This window comes from Columba livia, chromosome 5 (genome assembly GCF_036013475.1).
Source record: "Columba livia isolate bColLiv1 breed racing homer chromosome 5, bColLiv1.pat.W.v2, whole genome shotgun sequence".
Taxonomy (NCBI): domain Eukaryota; kingdom Metazoa; phylum Chordata; class Aves; order Columbiformes; family Columbidae; genus Columba; species Columba livia.
The window spans coordinates 22,369,210-22,386,909 of NC_088606.1; the positions used below are offsets into that span (position 1 = coordinate 22,369,210).

Below are 17,700 nucleotides of genomic sequence, written 5' to 3' on the forward strand. Positions count from 1 at the left end.
ACTGCTCATAAGCCATAGGTTGGCTACATCTGAATTCATGTTCACCGCTCCTTGCTGAGAAGGCTGATCACCGCCAAAACTGAACTGGAGCTGTTTCCTGCAAATTCCACCCAGTCCTGTGAAAAACAACCCTTCAACTCATCTATGGGGGAAAAAAAAAAAAAAAAAAGAGAGAAAAAGAAAAAAAAGAAAAAAATAAAAGAAGAAAAAATTAAAAAAAAAAGAAAAAAAAGAAAAAAAAAGAAAAAAAAGAAAAAAAAAAAAGAAAAAAAAAAGAAAAAAAAAAGAAGTCTGGTCTTGACTGCCTGATGCCTCTTGTGCTGGATTCCAGAGGGGACATAAGATCACCTCTGAATAGGCTGTAAAGTGTAAGGCACACCCATGGTTTTCCATAAACCTGTAGCCTCTTTGCCCTTAAATTAGCTCCACATCAGGGGTTTCAAACTCCTTCTCACCGGGGGCCACATCAGCTTCGGGGTTGCCTTCAAAGGGCTTTATAAATGTACAGTCCTAAAATTACATTTGTCCCTTTGAAGGCAACCGCGAGGCTGACGTGGCCCCCGGTGAAAAGGAGTTTGACACCCCTGCTCTCCATGATCCTCAGCGAGGCAGAAGCTTCCATGGTTTGCAAGGCCACCCTCTTGGGTGCTGAGGAGCAGACATACCAAGTGTGAGGCAGAGAGCATTCAAAGTGGAGCCAACCTGCCTTGCACAAAAGCATTTTTACTTTGTGGACACGTAAATGTGTGGCCACGGGACAAACTACTGAGTAAAATCCAGCACAGCACATCCCTGCCTGGCGGTGGCTGCTGGTGTGCAGCCTCCCACCCTGCCAGCACTGTGAGGGACACGGGGGCTACACAGCCACCCACACACTCCCAAAGGAATCACAGGGTTCTCAGGCACACAGACAAGCAGCATGCCGTAGCTACATGCTGCCTGTTTGTATTCTGGCACACTCCAGGGTGATTACGTTATCCTAAGTCACCACGTTCAGCTTGAGGTATGTAGGGCTTGCGAAGTCACACTATAGATCACGCCGTGCAAATTTTTCTCTGTATTTCACTCTCTGATGCCCATATAAATCAGGAATAACTTTCCTGAAGTCAATTCAGTTTTTCTGTGGATGTTTGTACATGATAGCTGCTGGCTAGAATATATGGCAGTAATCAGTAAAAGCATTTACCAGCATGCTAGGTAAAGCTCTGCATTAGATCCATAATGTAGCACATCGCATACAGAGAAAATATAATTGATATTTTAAATGCAGATTTTTTGTTACCCATGAATCAGAGCCAGCAATATTTTGGCTGTTGTCAGAAACTCATCGCAGCTGAGCAGCTGTGATTCATTACAGTTGCAGCCCAAGTGATTAATGTCACTACTTAAAAAGCACTTAGGAAAGGTAGTCCTGACAGAATGTGTAACTTGAAGGTACTCCTTTTGCTCATGCCCTTGTGAAGAAGCTCAAGCCTTCAGAATTTTAGGGGCTTTTTGTTTTTTAGCTATTTAAGAATCAGTACTGTATTCAAATTATGATTCAGTCAGTCTGTAGAGACCTAAGCATCAGAACAAACATGCATACACACATGAAAAACAAAGGGGTGGTGTCTGTCCGAAGACCAGTAATCTTCCTACTACAAGCCTTATAGCTTACTTACAGCAAGTGGAGTCTGCATTTTAGTAATGGCCAATTCTTCTTCAATAAAGGGAAGCCTGGAGACTTTTCTACATAACAAAGCATTTGGCAACAATGTTGTTTTGAAGCATTTCCTCCTCTGGTCACTTATTTCTACTCCTGCCAGCTCTTTCAGTCCCACTAACACGTCTTTTGTAGGGCTGCCCTATGAACCAGATCAGGAAACTGATCCAGGTTAAAAATCAGCCAGCACAGGAGAGAAAAAAAAAGGCACGACAAGGAACTGGCACAACTGCAAAAGCAGAACGTGGTGGCACAGGGAGGGAAGGAGCGCACAGTGGTATGGGAAGGAAATCCGAATGCCTGAAATCCTCATTATCGCTGAATGCCTGGGGGCGTGGGAACGACAGGGTCAGTGTCCCAATTAAGTTTTGTCTTTATGAACTACGTGTAGTTTCGTCAACCAGAGACATGAAAGAAACAATCTCTGATCCACAAATCTACAGCAGCAGAAACCTCTGCTAAGGTGTAAGTGAATGGTGTACAAAGCAACAACAGCCTGGAAAAGCACTTGTTGCCTTCTCCAGCTGTGACCGATCCTTTACTAGAAACAGCTGTTACAAAGACCCTGGTGCAGCTGTGTGAAGTGATTTTTTGAGGGATTGGCTGAGGGAGGTTAATTCTTTAAGCAGAGGAGTTACGAGTGGTCCTAGAAAAGGAACGGTTTTGCAAAATGTGTTATGGAGTTTGTGTATAAAACAGAGAGTGAATTGTAATTCTGGTACAGGAGAAGTCATAGTGTTGAGAGGAAAGGGTCTGGCAGTTAGTGGCAGATTTAGAAGAAAATCTTCTGATGGGTGTTTGGGCCTCTGAGCTTTGTGGTGTTGTCCCTCAGTCTTCAAAGGCATGAGAGGTCTACTGGGGACACATGGGGACAGGAGGAGTTAACAGCAACGAAACAACAATAGTAGCTGGTCACCTGCTAACGTAATCTTCTATCAAGATGCAACTTACGTGTTTTGTTTGGAGGTGGGAAGATGGCTTTCTAAGGTTTGTAGCTATGTGACTTTGATTGTATAACTAAGTTTTATTGTCCTGTTTAGACATGCCCTGATGAGAAAGGTGTATTAGGTAAGTTGCCTTCAAACAACTATAGGTATTCTAGCAGTAAATGATCTTAGTCCATATTAAAGAAAAATTATTTGTGCTTCCTACTTTGATTAAGCATTTAGTAAGAGCAGAGCAAGCCTGAGACTCTAAAAGTCTGATCATGAAATAAAAGCTTAATATGCACTAAGCTTCTCTGAAGCCCTTGCCAGCTCTAGCACTTCAAGCTGATAACTTGCTGAAACGTTAACTTTTGCCCTCTGAAAGGTCACTAGAGACAAACGGCACAGATGACAAGGTTTGGTTCTCTGTGGGGAGAGCAGTTGAATTGTATGTTAGATCCTTAAAACTGGTGTTAATGTGCTTTGGTAAAGCATATTGCAGTGCTTCAAGCTCTAGATGTAAATCCATCTAGAAAAATAGAGATGCCTTGGAATAAGGATGAGGGGAGCTATTTCATTCCATTTCTGCCTTGGGGGAGAATCTAGTGCTCAAGGCAAGAGAGATAGGTTTACTCTTTTTTGTTTCCAGCCACTAGATTACGGTGAGCAGGCTGTTAGAAGGAAAATGTCACTCTCTCTATACATCTATCTTATACCTTTTAATTAAAGAATGTTTATACACCACCTGAACACCGCCTGAAACTAATATCATATAAGCTCTATTATGTGTCAGCATCTTTTCTGGCTCTTGAGGGCTGGTTGCATTCAGAAAAGCTTTGGTATGATGTGTCTTTTGTTAACTTCTGCCTGTGCCTGAAGTTTTGGATTGTGGTTTGGGCCGCTTACTGGGTTATTTTTGAGCTTTGTAGGTACACTTAAAAACAAAACAAACCCCACACCTCATTTTCTCAAATTTTATTTAAGGTTATAGTCTCTTTGGTACAGTGAGTGGAAGCAGCAAGAGCAAGTTCAACATAGAGGTGAACATAAGCTCTAAACTCACAGTGTGCGAGTGTGATTTCAAGCAGCTTTTTTCACCTGTTAACATTTGCTAGACTGGCTTTGTTCTGTATATGCTCCTGTTTTATGTTTTTAACACATGCTGTTGCAATTTAGAGTTAAATGTGTATCTACTCATTCATCTGGAAAACTTTCATTTTAGAGGTTGGGTCAGAAAGTTTACTTCCATGACTAATAATAATTCCATGTCAACGAAGCCTTCTGAAAAGTGTTCAGTGTCTTAGCTTGTTTATAAGGAAAGAGTGTAATACGCCGAGTGAAAATTGTATGTTGTCTTCATTCCCACAGTGGGAGACTCTGCCAGCCCAAGTACAACAGCAGATTGTCAATGTGGACACAATTTAGAATGGCAAATCTGAACGGCGTGCTGGTGGTAAGCCTCATTCTGTTGTCTATGTTAAGATTTGCACTCCTGTAATATAGTTAAGACCAATTTTTGTTTTCCTTGCTTAACCACCCCCCAGGGTGGGGAGGGGAGGGGAGCCAGTTCGTGTTGATCGGACTTTCTGTTTTTTCAAGAACTAAGACATTATAAACCACTGTGTCAGCAACACCTCATACTCAGTACTCCATGCTTTGCTGTATGATCAGACATGTTTTCAAAGAGCAATGAGGGCACACTGATGCTGATCATCTCTCCAGGTGCAGGAGATCAGGAGTACTCATGGTCTGCTCCTGGAAGACAGAAGAGTAGCTTCAGATTATTATTAATATTATTTTTGCCTTTTTCAGATGAACAAAAAACCTCTTCATTTAAAACACAAAACACACAAACTGAAGATCACAAACTGAAGATCACAAATTTAATATGTTTTGACTTAGCATCAAGATTTATTGTGGTTCTTATTTTCAGCTGAATTGCTAGCTGGGGGCTTTCAGTGGCAGTCACAGGTACTTAGCACCTTTGAGTTTCTAGATGCAAGTGTCCCACCTCGCTCCCCTCATTAGCAAATACTTATACATTGGTTATCCCTTTGCAAAATATCTTATTGAAAGATATTCTGTGAAGAGCAATGTATTACTACTTGCCAAGAAGTTTAGAAGTGCAATCAACCCACAAATCATACTCAAGAAAATTTCTTCTCTGACCCTGCTGCTTCCTACTCAAAAGTTCAAAAATCTCTCTTCTAAAATATGTAGTTCTCTGATGGACCACAAAAGAGATTAACTAAAAACATCTCCATATCCAAGACGCTTTATATTAACTTACTGAACTCCTGTTGCAGTGGTAAGTCACTTCCTCTGCTGAGGAGAAGCAAGAGATGCTTCTGGTAACAGGTCAGAATCATCCCAGGCACTCAAGATGACTTATCTTTGTCTTAAGCATTTGGTAGAAGAAGAAATATGATAGTGCCTAGGACTGAGAGGCAACTTTTTTTATTTCCTCCTCTAGCACACCTAGGATCAGCTTTTGATCTTGCTCACAAATGTGTTTTTCCCTACACTATCCTATTCTTGGCAGGATTTTTGCAGTGAAGGAGGAAGTTTACCAAAATGTCATTGTCTTTGCTCTGGATGTAATGTCCATTATCACTGAGGAGTTCAAGTCTAGACAGTACAATGGCTAAAACAGAAGTGTCCAGCCAGCAGTAAAGTTGACATTATTGCCAAACCTGGTGAAACCACCCTGAGTTGTCAGCGGTAGAAACCTTAGGGAGAAAGAAGACAGACACGATAACACACAAACTTAATATAATTTGTGCCTGATGGACAAACGAAAGAGAATGCTGGCAGATGAATACAGTTAACTATAAAAGTAATGCTGTTACGTAGCTTATGCCTACTGACGCTACCCAAATTAACAGTGTTGCTACTGCACTGTACATAAAAATGTACACTATTCCAGTCTAACAAAATGCCAAATGAAGCAGAATCCCCTAACATTGATACAGCAGGCAGCTGTGATGCTGGGGAAAACCCAACATGAACAGACTTCAGCAAGCAGCTAACTTGCTTCCTCTCCCCAAGCAGCAGCTGAATTGCCATGGATTAGATGGACCATTAGTCTGACTCAATGGGGCATTTCTCATGAGTGGTTGATTTTGTTCACAGCAATATTCTTTAGAGCCACTCGGGGTTTGCAGTGCTGCACTGCAACTTGATATTGGTGTCTAAGAAACTGTGACAGGACTATGCAGGCAGATCTTGCGTTCTGGGAAGACAGTCTGCTGAACTATGGAAAGGAGCATGATATCAGACTGAGCCATTACTGCTACCATGCCCATATGTTAACTTGTTCTTAATTATTTGGTAAACCACTCTGAAAAACAATGAGGGGGTTCCAGGGAAGGGAACTGTTGCTATCCAGTACCCCCTGTCAAAAAGAGGGAAGGTATGAACAGCAATCTGATTCCTTCCTGGTGGTATGCCAGTCACTTCACAGCGAAGTACAAACCCTCTGTGAGAGATCACTACCTTCTTATCAGAGGCATCAGAAGTCAAGTAACACTAGCACCTCAATCAATCCCCAGAATTCATTCATCAGACCATGAATGGCTTCTGAGGGGGCAGACCCTCTTCAGTTCTGGTGCTGTGCTGTGCAGGTGGAAAACTCCAGCAAAAAGGTGGAGTTTGACAGCTGAGAATGGTAAAGTTTTGCAAACTATGGTTGTGTGTGGTTTGGTTTTTTTTTTGGCAAAGGCTCTAGCAGTGAACAGCAACTTCACCAGCTGGCCCACTGTAAATCACTCATGTCCCTATAGGAATTATGCACTCCAGAAGGGAGGAAAGTGTTCATGACCATAGAAATGAGGAATTTAGAGGAATGGGAAGAGAAAGTGTCCTGTACCCATAAACAAACTCCTTCCCATTATGAGATACCACACAGGAGCTCCTGAGCTTGTTACTTGGGCTAGTTAATAGGCTGAAGGCAATATAACAAATGTAATCTGCACCACAGTATTTGTTGAAGGGATGTAACCTGCTATGCCTTGTGTATGCTGGGTCTGAATTCAATCTTATTTTTCAGTTTTGCTTGAGTGGGACTTGCACAGGCGACTTACTGGTGGAGGTCTAAGGGATGAGCGGAGCTCAGAAGTTGTGCTAAAGACCGAGCCAAGGTGGCAGGGGTGAAATTACGTTTGATGGAAGAATACTTATGGTTGAGAAGATTTTCCTGTAATTATGTGCGTCTCACAAGTTGCTATAGAGAAAGGGTATAAAGACAGAGAGTGGAAAAGGAAGAGATGGCAACAGAGGGGAAAATGGGAGTCAAATCAGCTGGCAGGGCCTGAACAACTTCTTGCACAGCTGGGACATCCTATTGCAGATTCTATGAGGAACTGCTGAAGTATCAGTGTTGCACACTGGGAAGTGCAGATGGCCCATTGTGAGTCTATGATGGAGGATATTGTTAATTTCTTAAATTTTGGTGCCACCCTCCCCCTGACCAGCTCTGGACTGAGCTCCCAGCCCAGGCGGTGTCTCAGGGCCCAGCAGCACCCTGGGCCTCCTCGGCCCAGTGGGGCTTTACCCACCCGCGAGGGAGGCAGCAGCGCCCGGCGGGCCCGGCAGAGCTGCACAGCCCCTCCCCGCGGGCCGGGAACAGCCCGGTGCAGCGGTTTTCCACCGCCATGGGCCAAGCTGAGGCGCCTTCACGTCTTCCCCAGCCTGACACCGGCCGTGACCGGCAGCACGGGCCGTTTCAGTCCCGGCCGCCTCCCCCGTAAAGGCTGCGGCCCTTGCGCTCCCGCGTTCTGCTCGGGCCCGTCCCGCCAGAGCCCGGGGACCGCCTGGCGCCATCGGGCCGCGGCTGCGCTCGGCGCCACCGCCTCGCTGGCGCCATGACGCCACGCGCGGAGAGGGGCGGGGCTACGGCGCCGCCTGCCGAGGCTACGCGGAGACTTCCGCCTCGGTAGGCCCGGCTGCGCGGCTGCTAGGTGTGCGACTTCGCGCAACCACTTCCGCCTCGGTAGGTGTCATGGCGGCGGGGCGGGCCCCTCACGTGACGGCACCCAGCCCGGCGCGGTCTCGCAGCAGCTCTCGCGGTGCCGGGGCCGCCCCCCCGCCCGCGTCCCCCTCTCGCCCTGGCCGCTCGCGCAGCTGCTCGGCTCTCGCTATATAAAGGGGCGAAGCGGGCAGAGCGGGCGGCTGGCGGCGGCGGCTGCAGCCCCAGGGCCGGCGAACGAGGCCGGGCCAGGCCGCGGGGCTGCCCGTGAGCCGGGGCGGGACGCGCGGGCGCTGGGGGGACGCAGCCGGGCAGGTTTATTGTTTTAGGGGCGACTCCCCCCACCGCGGTTGGGGGCGTCCCGGGGGGCTCGGGACATGGCGAGCTCGACTAACACAAACCCCGTGGTAAGGACCGGGTCGGGGGGTGAGGGGGGCCCCGGGGGCAGCGCGGGCGGAGGGGGCCGGCGGGGCCCGCCGCCCCCTCCCCCGTTCTGCCTTCCCTCCCGCCGCCCGCCTCGAGCGGTCCCGGCCCCCTCCCCCCGGCCCCCGGCGGGAAGGGGCGGTGGGGGGCTCGGCGCAGCCTCCCCCCGCGGCCGGCAGCCAACTTGTGGCGCCCGGCGCCGGCCGCCTCGGCGGCGGGGAAGAGAGCGGAGCCGGCGGTGGCGGGAGCGGGGCGGTGGGAGCGGGGGCGCGGGGCGGCGGCCCGGGGGCGGCGGGGCGGCCCGGCGGGCGGTGGAGCCCCGCGGGGGAGGCCGGGGCCGCGCCGCCGCCCGCGGGCTGGGGGTCCGGCGGGGAGGGGAAGGGCTGGCGGGCGGGGGGCGCCGCCGGAGGGAGCCGCCCGGGGAAGGGGCGAGAGCTGCAGTCAGCGGCGGGGGAAGCGCTGCCGCCAGCCCCGCCGCCGTCCCGGGGCGAGGGGAAGCGGCGCCCGAGCCAGGTTTCGTTTTGTGGTGTCGGTGGCGGCGAAGTCCGCCCGGGCTCCGCTGGAGCCATTTTATGTTGCTTTTTAAGAAGGAGACGATGGTTGAAAAGCACTTATCCCAGCCCGGCCGGATCGGCTAAGCCGGGCGAAAGCCCTCACCTCCTCTCCGGCGAGCGAGGCAGTATTTATTTTAAAAAGAGATTAAAAATATATATATACCCTGTCCCCCCCATTCCCTTCTCGTGCTTTCTGCACCTTGGCGGGTGGCTGGCTGCTGCACTTGTACTCACAGAGGTTTGCAACAAGCAGTCACACAGACCTGCGCAGCCACCGAGCCCCCCCGGCCGCCGCTCTCCTCTCCGCTCCTGTCCCCCTTGCGCGCCCCCCGGCCGCGACCCCCGCCCCGAAGCGCTGGAGGAGACAAACCCGGCGTCCCGGCGGCGGGCTCGGCCCCCTTGTTTGTGGCTCTCAGATCCATCATGGCTTCCCTGCTCCTTGTGTTCCTCCTCCCTGTGGCTGCCCTGTTTATATAGAGCTATTGCCGCTCTCTAATATAGACTCTGCGAGGATGGGAAGGTGCTTTCCAGCCCCACGTCACCGCCTCTCCATTTAAACACCACATCAGCCTTTAAATAGGGAGCGAGCCGCGGAGCGCGGGCTGGGAGGTGCATGCGGCGGAGGCTGCGAGCCGGGCGGCTTGTCCTCCGAGCCTGGCAGGGCTTTCGCCGGGGTCCGTTCGCTCCGCGCCGCGGCGGCTTGCGGAGCGGTGGTGCTTGCTGCCGGGGGCGGGGGGTGTCCCCCAGCCGCTGTAAATGGACTTGCCCTTGTTTTTACGCATTGCACAAAGACGGTTTTCATCCTCTCCTGCATTTGAAACTGTTTACCTTTTTCTGCCTTTTTTCTTTTGTATTATTTTTTTCGTGCCCCTCGCATACAGCTAGCGAACGTTCCTGTGCTCCCATAAGGTCTTAGAAATAGTTCTGCTGCGTGGGGAAAGTAGGGTTTAAACGGTTCTTACCTAGTACATCAAGGAGAGATGTGGTACTTATTTTATGGCGCTTTGCCACGGTCTGGCTACAGCTGTCACCCTAAAAGTAATACTAATATTAGAGTTTTGTTCATGGGTCATGGGACTGCAGGTGCTAGTCAGTGACTTCTGTGTGTTTCTGGTGACTAAAGTGTGGAAATATTTTATTACAGTCCAGACAGAGCAAAGGTTTTAGAATTTTCAGTAACATTTGGTTTAACTACAATATTTGGTATACTGCACACCAGTATACAAAAGAAAAACATCCTAGTTTTCCTTTCCAAATCAGAAATTTTACAGACCTGCCTGGGAGTTAGGGTCGTGCAATTGTGAAATAGCATTGTTGCTTTCACATTTTATCAGGTTTTGTATCACAAAATATTAGGGAACTAGTAAGCTGTTACATGCAGGGCAGTTACTCAGTAAGATGCGTATCAAATGTGTGTGAGCAGAATCTGTTAGTTACCCTTCTGTTAATAAACTTCTGGCTTTATTTTCTAATTGCAAGAAAAGTATTGATTTCTGTACAGTAAATTAGAGGTTTTGCATCTCATTTTTGACTGAGTTTTTGCTGAATAGCAAAATATGTATGTATTGAGCAATCTCCAGAGTACTCGTAAATATCTTTGATTCAGCAGTTTACCAAGACTTGCTTTCTTGCTGCTGTATTTCTGTACTGGCATAACTTCTGTAAAGGTCTCTTGGAAAGTGTCTGTGTTTAAAGATTGTGTTTGGAATAGCAAAAGCCAAGCTTAAAATGAGCCTGTTTCACATAGGTATGCTTTAGGCTGATTTTCAATTAAGGAGTAAAACTTTGCAACAGTGCGTGGTCAACTTTGTCAAATTCAGATGTCATTCAATAGCAAGGATCATGATGCTTACCATAGGGTTACCAAAGATTAATCAGAACATTTCTAAATACTTCAGGAAGCTGGCCTTTGGGTCTAATGTGTCAACAGTATCATGTTACCATCCAGTCAAATCTGAATGGCTAGAAATCTGTTCTTCCTAATAAGGGACAAATATAAGATGTTAGCAGTTAAGATGTGTGCAGTATAGATGTGTGCAGTATAGAATTTTGTAAATGACAAATATAATTTATTTGTACAAGGCCGTGACGACTTAAAAAAGCTCAAATTTTAATGCTTACGATGTAGATTTTATGTATTACTTCTTTTTTTTACACACACTGTTGATGTAATTGTGACCCAAACTACTTACCTTTGCAGTGTGTTCTTCCAGCTGTCATACAGCTCGCTTCCAACTGTAACTGCACAGGCAGGAGGAAGATGAGTGATGTTTCAGAGAGAACTGCAGAAGCAACCAGGAACCAACTGCTGCCAAATGCACAAAGTGTGCTGTGGTGTATCTCTCCATAATGTGTTGATTGTTGGAAACCCAAACTGCTAAAATCCCAAGTGTTGTGATAATCATTACAGAGAGATGCAGTTTTTGTAGGCTTAAAACTGAAGGAATGTAGGAAGTGTAAGCCCCTAAAGGCATGTGGCATTTCTTAAAATAGCTTAATGGTTGCTCCTTGGATTTGGAGTGTGTGCGTGTGTAGCAGTCTCAGCATACTCAGAGTTTTCTTTATAAGATGCACAGAGAAAGTGAAATATAATCATTTCCTCATGTTCCCAGAGGGGGAATTACCAGATTTCAAGTCTTTTCTATGTGTTTGTGGTTGTATCTAATAAATCAGGAATTTTAATTGTTGTCTTTAATCTATAGTAAGTGTTTGGAATAGTGTTTATTGAAGAGTGATTTGAGTATTTTGCTCTTAAAAGAGCTTGAAGTTTACAGCAATGTACTCTTTATGAGGGAGACACTTTAATATAAACCAGATGAAAGCATGATAATTTTAATAGCAGTCTTTTAAAGTTTCCATTATGTTCTCATTGCTTTCTCTGACTGAATGCAGAAATTTATTGGAATGCTTAACTCACCTGCCATCCCATCTTTAGCCTTGTTCAGTGAAGGTATTCCCACATGTATTTTTTGAGTAAGCAGTGAATGAAAATAATTTTGTCATTCAACTCCAGAGCCTTAGATGGCTTGTATAAACAGCTTGAGCATCATATAAATAATGCCTAAAGCCAACACTTGGCGTGTATCTGAAACAATACAATATGCTTCCTTTTAGAGACCAGGGCTTTAGGCTGTTTTGTAATTTTACTGGATTTGCGTCTGTTGAGGTAGAAGAGCATTGTGTGATTCTTCAGTATTCCACTATGGGTGGCTTTTGAAGGCATTGCTGCTCCCTCTGTGGATGTTGTTGCATCAGCCTGGGCTGGATGCTCTGTAGGAATGTACACAAGAGAGGTTTCATCCAGACAGGATTTTTCTGAGTATTAAGTAAACATGTATAGGAGAAATCAGACAGACACTGTTTCATTATAAGCGTGCAGATACTTTCTTCACTGTTCCCTTCCTTCTAATGGTACAGCCGTGGGTGTATCATATATTGTGATACTGTGTGATTAGAATAGCATCCAAATATTCTGACCCATCTTTAGGTCCAGTGCACTGTGTGGCTCGTACATGCACACACAGAGTGCTTTGGGGTTCTGTAAACTGTCTTGCACTTGGCTTACTGCACCTGTGTGGTGCTCTTGTGTTTTGGGGGGCTCAGCCCCCCAGCTGGGGCTGTTGGAAGGTGTGCAGAAGGAGGCTGTGTCAGAGTGAACATCTGTGCTCTTAACCTGCCTTTCTGCTCTCGTGCTGAACTAATGCTGGACACTAGAAACCAGCATCCTGCTCTTCGAATTTGTTTTTTCCCCTCACTACACAGGGGAAAAAGGAAACATTCCCAAGCAGACTGTTTGGCTGTAGGTTTTATCTGTCAGTTTCTTGTGTCTGAATGTTGGTATTTTTTTTCCTAGGGCTTTATAGGTTGAGGATGCTTTGTAAATAAACCTTACAAAAACGCCTGACTGTGGAGACAGAAGATGGTAACTGCTGGTGGAAATTACTAGCACTTGCTTGTGTAAAACCTGTTTTATTAGAAAAGTAGACCTAATAGATGATTTAAGGAGAGGAGGATTTAAGGACAAATGCAATTCCCATCCTGCAGGAATTTTGATGGTAATTTCTGACATACGGGTAGTTCTCTTGACGTAAGTACAGCAATTCACATGCCTGAGGTTAAACTTGTTTATTTGCAGAATGTGGTTTTGGCGTTAAGAAACAGATTCTTTTAAAAAAGACAGTGAGGAACAATGCATGGAGCAGGTTAAGTGGCATTTCTATGCTAGTTGAATTGTACAAGCTTTATGCAATTTGTTTAATTATAGAAATAATAGGACTTAATGTTATTAAGTGGAATGTCTTTTTGCATCTGCTATGAATTAATCTAAATTGAAAAATAATCCTGTAAATGATGCTTGGTATTTCTAAGTTATACAGTATGCAGATTTAAAATATTAGTGCTCAAGAGTCATCTGGCTTTGAAAGTCTGTTTCAAATGTCTCTATAAGCACAATTAATGCTGAACTTGAAACCTGGATAGGTGAGCACGCGGTATTGGTTTGAAAGACAAGAATCTGCAAGTAGTCTGGTATGTGTTGTTTCTTCTGGAGAAGTTTTAGACATAGGTGCTATAAATGTAGTTTCAAAGATGGCAAACTTACCATTACTTGAGGCTAGAAATTTTTTTTGAGAAACAAGTAACAGACGGATGAATTCTAACATTTCAGCTACTTCATTTGCAGCAGCATGTTTTAGAGCTGAAAAGTAGCAAACTGATGAAATGTAAAGTGAAAGAAATAATAGGGTGCTGACAGTGTGCCATTTACTGAAGTATTGACGTGTGGCCAGTAACACAGTGATATGTTTTGTGGTTGTTTTTTTTTTCCCCTTCCTGTTTGGTGTGTGTGTGTTTTTTTTTTTGTTTTTTTTTTTTCCCCACTTGTGGGGTGGTTTGTTTTTTGGAAGAAAAATCACTCGCGTATGCATTGTCGTTGAATTTGTTTTAAACGCTAAGGATGTAATGCACTAAGCAGCCATCAGACTGCTTGGTCCTTAGTTATTGGCTTCCAAATAGGTTCTTCTCTCCCCTTGTAATATCAATGAATTTCAAAGTATGGGTGTTTTTTTTTGTTTGCCCCCCCTTTTTTTAAAAAGGGAAAAAAAACCCAAAACTAAACCAAAGAAACAAAAAATCCCTCAAAACTCCAAACATTTAAAAGCAAAGATATTCAACTTCTTTTTGTCTGTTGGTGACACAGCATTTTCCTGGACTAGTAAATCATGTGCTGCTATTTCCCCGCCATTATTCCATAACATAGGCATAATAATTCCGTAACGTGTGCAATATAATCTTTAGCATATCTGTAACAAATTCAGCACTTCTGGGATGCATCAAGCAACGGTGTAGGCATAAAATAAATGTTTCAAGTGTGTGTAGTAAATTTGTGTAGCTCCCGCACTACTGGACTTAACTGCATGTGCTTGGTGCAGGTTTTCTGTGTGTGTGTTGGAGGTACAGCCCTCCTGGGGTGCCAAACCCGCTGCACCAGGACAGAGTGATTGTTTTGCATATGTACAACATATCTGATGTGTGTGGCGTCATTGGGGATTTACTGCTTAAGCAAGTTACGGGATGGGTAGAGAAAGATGTCAGCTTACAAAAACTGCAGCTTCTTTCAGGTTGGTTTAAAAATGGTCTACCCCAGCCCAATGAGCAGTCAATGTGAAGTAGATATGCTTCAGCGGTTCCAGATTGATTAACCCAAATTTAGATCTTGTAGGTACTACCTTGCAATTAGATAGCACAGATATCTAAACCCAACCTAAATACCATTGAGGTTTACAGGTATGTGGAGAGGTGTAACCTGTACTGTTTAAAAGATACAGTATGTGCATAGTACAATTATCTCGTGATCCTATGAATTAAATGTTGTGCTTTAATTGATAAGGTTAAGTATTCTTTTTTTAAAACTGTACCTGCATTTTGAAATTCACAAGGTGGTTGAGGCTGGAAGGGACCTCTGGAGGCCACCTTGCAATCCCCCTGCAGAAGCAGGGCCACCTACAGCTCGTTACCCAGCACCATGTCCAGGCAGCTTTTGAGTATCTCCAAGGATGGAGACTCCACAGCTTGTTTGGGCAACCTAAAGTGAATTGGCAATTCACTTTATCATTGACAATTTAGGCATGAAATCAGCATAATAAATAATATATTTGTAGTATTTCCCCCTGAAGAATTTCCAGTGTAAAAACATAAGTACTGATTGAAAACAGAAGTCTGTCTAGCCTAATATCCTGTCTTCAATAGTTTCTGTAAACAGATGTGTAGGGAAGAACAGGACATTTACATGAATGCTTCCAGTTTTCTGAGCCTTCAACATTTTTCAGCTCTAGGTCATTCTCAGCTATGCTTGTTTTCTGTTGAACTAACAAGTACTAACAAGTTTCTTTTCTCTGTATTTATATAATATCCTTTTGAACTTTTAACCTTCTTTGACATGAATATTTTGTACACATGCGAATACTTTTGCATATTCAGTATGTACACTGGCAAGCAGGAAACAAATTTACTGAAGAGAACACAATCTCCTTTTCTCTGTTTTGAATTACATTCCTCATGGCTTGAAAACTCCAGTGCCATAGTTATGTCACAAGAGACACTGTACAGTCCCTTCCCTTTTAATCTCGTTTGAGCTGTTCTTGCTGATTTATACTTCTTGGATATTTTAGTCACTCAGAAACGTGCACTGTATTCTGTAATGCAGTTTTCAGAGATTTTTTTGTGGGGGGAAAGCTTATTTTAACATTAAAGTTATAAGTTTATTTCTAAACAATGCTGACTAGTTATTTTTTTTTAAGCCTAAATTGTACAGGTCTGTAATTGAAGATGTCATCAATGATGTCAGAGAAGTTTTTCTGGATGAAGGAGTGGATGAACAAGTTCTTATGGAACTCAAAACAGTAAGTTGCAACTGAAGAGGTTTTTTGAATAGACCAATACAGCAGTTTGTTTTGGGATCTGCTTAATTTTGTACACAATAAAAATACTAATTTTTAGTTAGCTAAGCATTGTATTAATCTGCATATCTGTAGCCCCATACCATTTGAACTACACTGCTGTATATACACTGCTTGTTTACTTTCCATAGTCTGGCATGTCAAACTTGACATAAGCTAACAGCAGGAATCCGGATTCACAGTGTTATTTTAGTCCCCAAAACTTTACGTATTTAAAAAAGAAGGGGAAGAATGTGTTTATTTTAGAGGAGGACAATTCCTAAGATTTCTCTACGGGAAAAATAAAATGCCTGCTCTGATTGATGTTTCTGTCTTTCTGAAGAAGAGGAGTTGCATTGTCGGATGCATTGTCAGATTTTCGCCTGTATGGTTTGTCGTTTGCAGCAATGTGCGCGTCACACTTTTCTGAAGCTCTCAGATTCAGAATTATTTTACATACAGTGGGTTTGAACTGTCACCAAGGGTCGAAAAGAAATGCAGCGTGTTGACCTGAGCTCTAATGGGTCTGCTGTGACTTTCTTCAAATTCTTCCTGAGTAAAAGTAGCCCTTCAAAAGGGAAGAGAAAAGGCGGGTGGTGAAACCAAGAAGAAATAAACGAAAAGGAAACTGGCAAAGTACCTGCTTGCTTATCTTAGATGTTGAATATCGACTCTTTAGAATGCAGGATGTCCCATGCTCTCAGTGTTTTTTAAGTATTAAAAAATGGATGGAGGGGGAAAAGAATTTTGAGTTTGGATAGACAGAAACAGGTGAAGCCTTTTTTCCATGAAACCCTGACTTGTCTTGGTGGAAATGGAGTGAGCACTATAAGAAAACCACCTTGGTGTTTTTGTCACAGACATATTCTGCAAATGATGCCAGAAAAGACTGAATGAGGAAAAAGGCAAGAAGGAAAACAAGGTATTGAAGAGGAAGGCTTTAGGCAGCTATAAGCAGGATTTGAAATCAGGAGTCCTGGGTGCCTGTAGGCTTTTTGACTCTAAATTACAGAATGCTTGCATTGTTGTCTTTTTGCAAGAGCTGCTTTTTTTTTTGTATCTATGGCTTTTTTTTGGGAGGCATGTCAGCTGACATCAAGAACTGAAGGCCTGGAGAAGCTGAATTTGATATTGTGGTAGAAACTGGGTAAATGCTTGTACAGAGGCATTTGCTGAGGTGTACAGGTAGTTTCTGTGTGTTACGAAGCAGTAGTCTTCAAGCAAGTTTAACTGAGGAGCTCTAAGAAGAAATGGCTTGAGGAAAGCTGTAATAAAGAATTGTTTTTCTGATTAAAGAGGTAAGAAAGCAAGAAGGTAGAGAAGTGAAAATTTGAAGGCTAATTTAAAATTACCAGTTTATCTCTATTAATGCTTCTATTAGGGTTGTTATGTATCTTCTACACTTGGAAGAAAAAAAAAGGTTAAAGCTTAAACTCGGACTGACAATTCTTAAGGGATATTTAAGTCCTCTTCTTAAAACATTGCGTCTCTGGAGTTCTCTCTTCAGTCTGTAGTTGCCTAAGGGCTTTTTGGCTGAGTAGACTATACAAGATAAGCAATGAAAACAAATTTGATTTTGGAGTACTGTCTCTATATTGTTACAAATCCTGTTGAGTAAAAATCATACGCAGAACTTTCTCTTTCCTTTTCCAAACTAGCTGTGGGAGAACAAGCTGATGCAGTCCAAGGCTGTAGATGGCTTCCATTCAGAAGAGCAGCAGCTTTTATTGCAGGTGCAACAGCAGCAACAGCAGCAGCAGCAACAGCAGCATCACCACCACCACCATCATACACAAGCTCAGCCGCAGCAGACTGTGCAGCAGCAGTCTCAGCCACAACAGGTCCTTATTCCAGCGTCTCAGCAAGGTCAGACCTACTCTCTTACCTCTCTGGCAAAAGACTCCCAAGTTAGACCAACTGCTAAACATATTCTAAATTTAGGGCAGGATGTTTACCTGAGGAATAACTTTGTGTCTTCGTGTTAAACTTTGTCTCTATTTGCCTCTATTTAATGGGTCAAGAGAATTGTCTTGGCAAAAAATATCTTGGTATTTGTGTTAGCATATTTTTCACAAGATTCTGGAAAAGCTGAATTCATCTCTTGGTCTTCTACTATGTAACTTATATTTTCAGAATACACGACTTTCAGATTCTATCAAAAATTCATTAGCAGCTCTAATTTCAAGGCAGTATA

General features: G+C 44.2%; 1 protein-coding gene and 1 long non-coding RNA gene across 3 annotated transcripts in view; both read left to right on the top strand.

Moving 5' to 3' along the window:
- The first annotated feature begins 3,758 nt into the window (after nucleotides 1-3,758).
- On the top strand, nucleotides 3,759-7,027 carry LOC135579554 (uncharacterized). Its single transcript, XR_010472847.1, has 2 exons — nucleotides 3,759-4,081; nucleotides 6,677-7,027. It is a non-coding gene; the product is annotated as an uncharacterized LOC135579554 (long non-coding RNA).
- Nucleotides 7,028-7,553: 526 nt separating this feature from the next.
- GTF2A1 (general transcription factor IIA subunit 1) overlaps nucleotides 7,554-17,700 on the top strand; it is a 31,282-nt gene continuing 21,135 nt past the window's right edge. The window contains exons 1-3 of one of the 2 annotated variants that reach the window (XM_065063755.1): nucleotides 7,554-7,618; nucleotides 15,369-15,470; nucleotides 17,165-17,372. In XM_065063755.1, the coding sequence (XP_064919827.1) occupies nucleotides 15,456-15,470; nucleotides 17,165-17,372 (223 nt within the window). In that variant the 5' untranslated portion in view covers nucleotides 7,554-7,618; nucleotides 15,369-15,455. Of the gene's footprint in view, nucleotides 7,619-7,670; nucleotides 8,002-15,368; nucleotides 15,471-17,164; nucleotides 17,373-17,700 lie in introns of those variants that run through there. The other variant, XM_065063754.1, reaches the window with a different exon arrangement.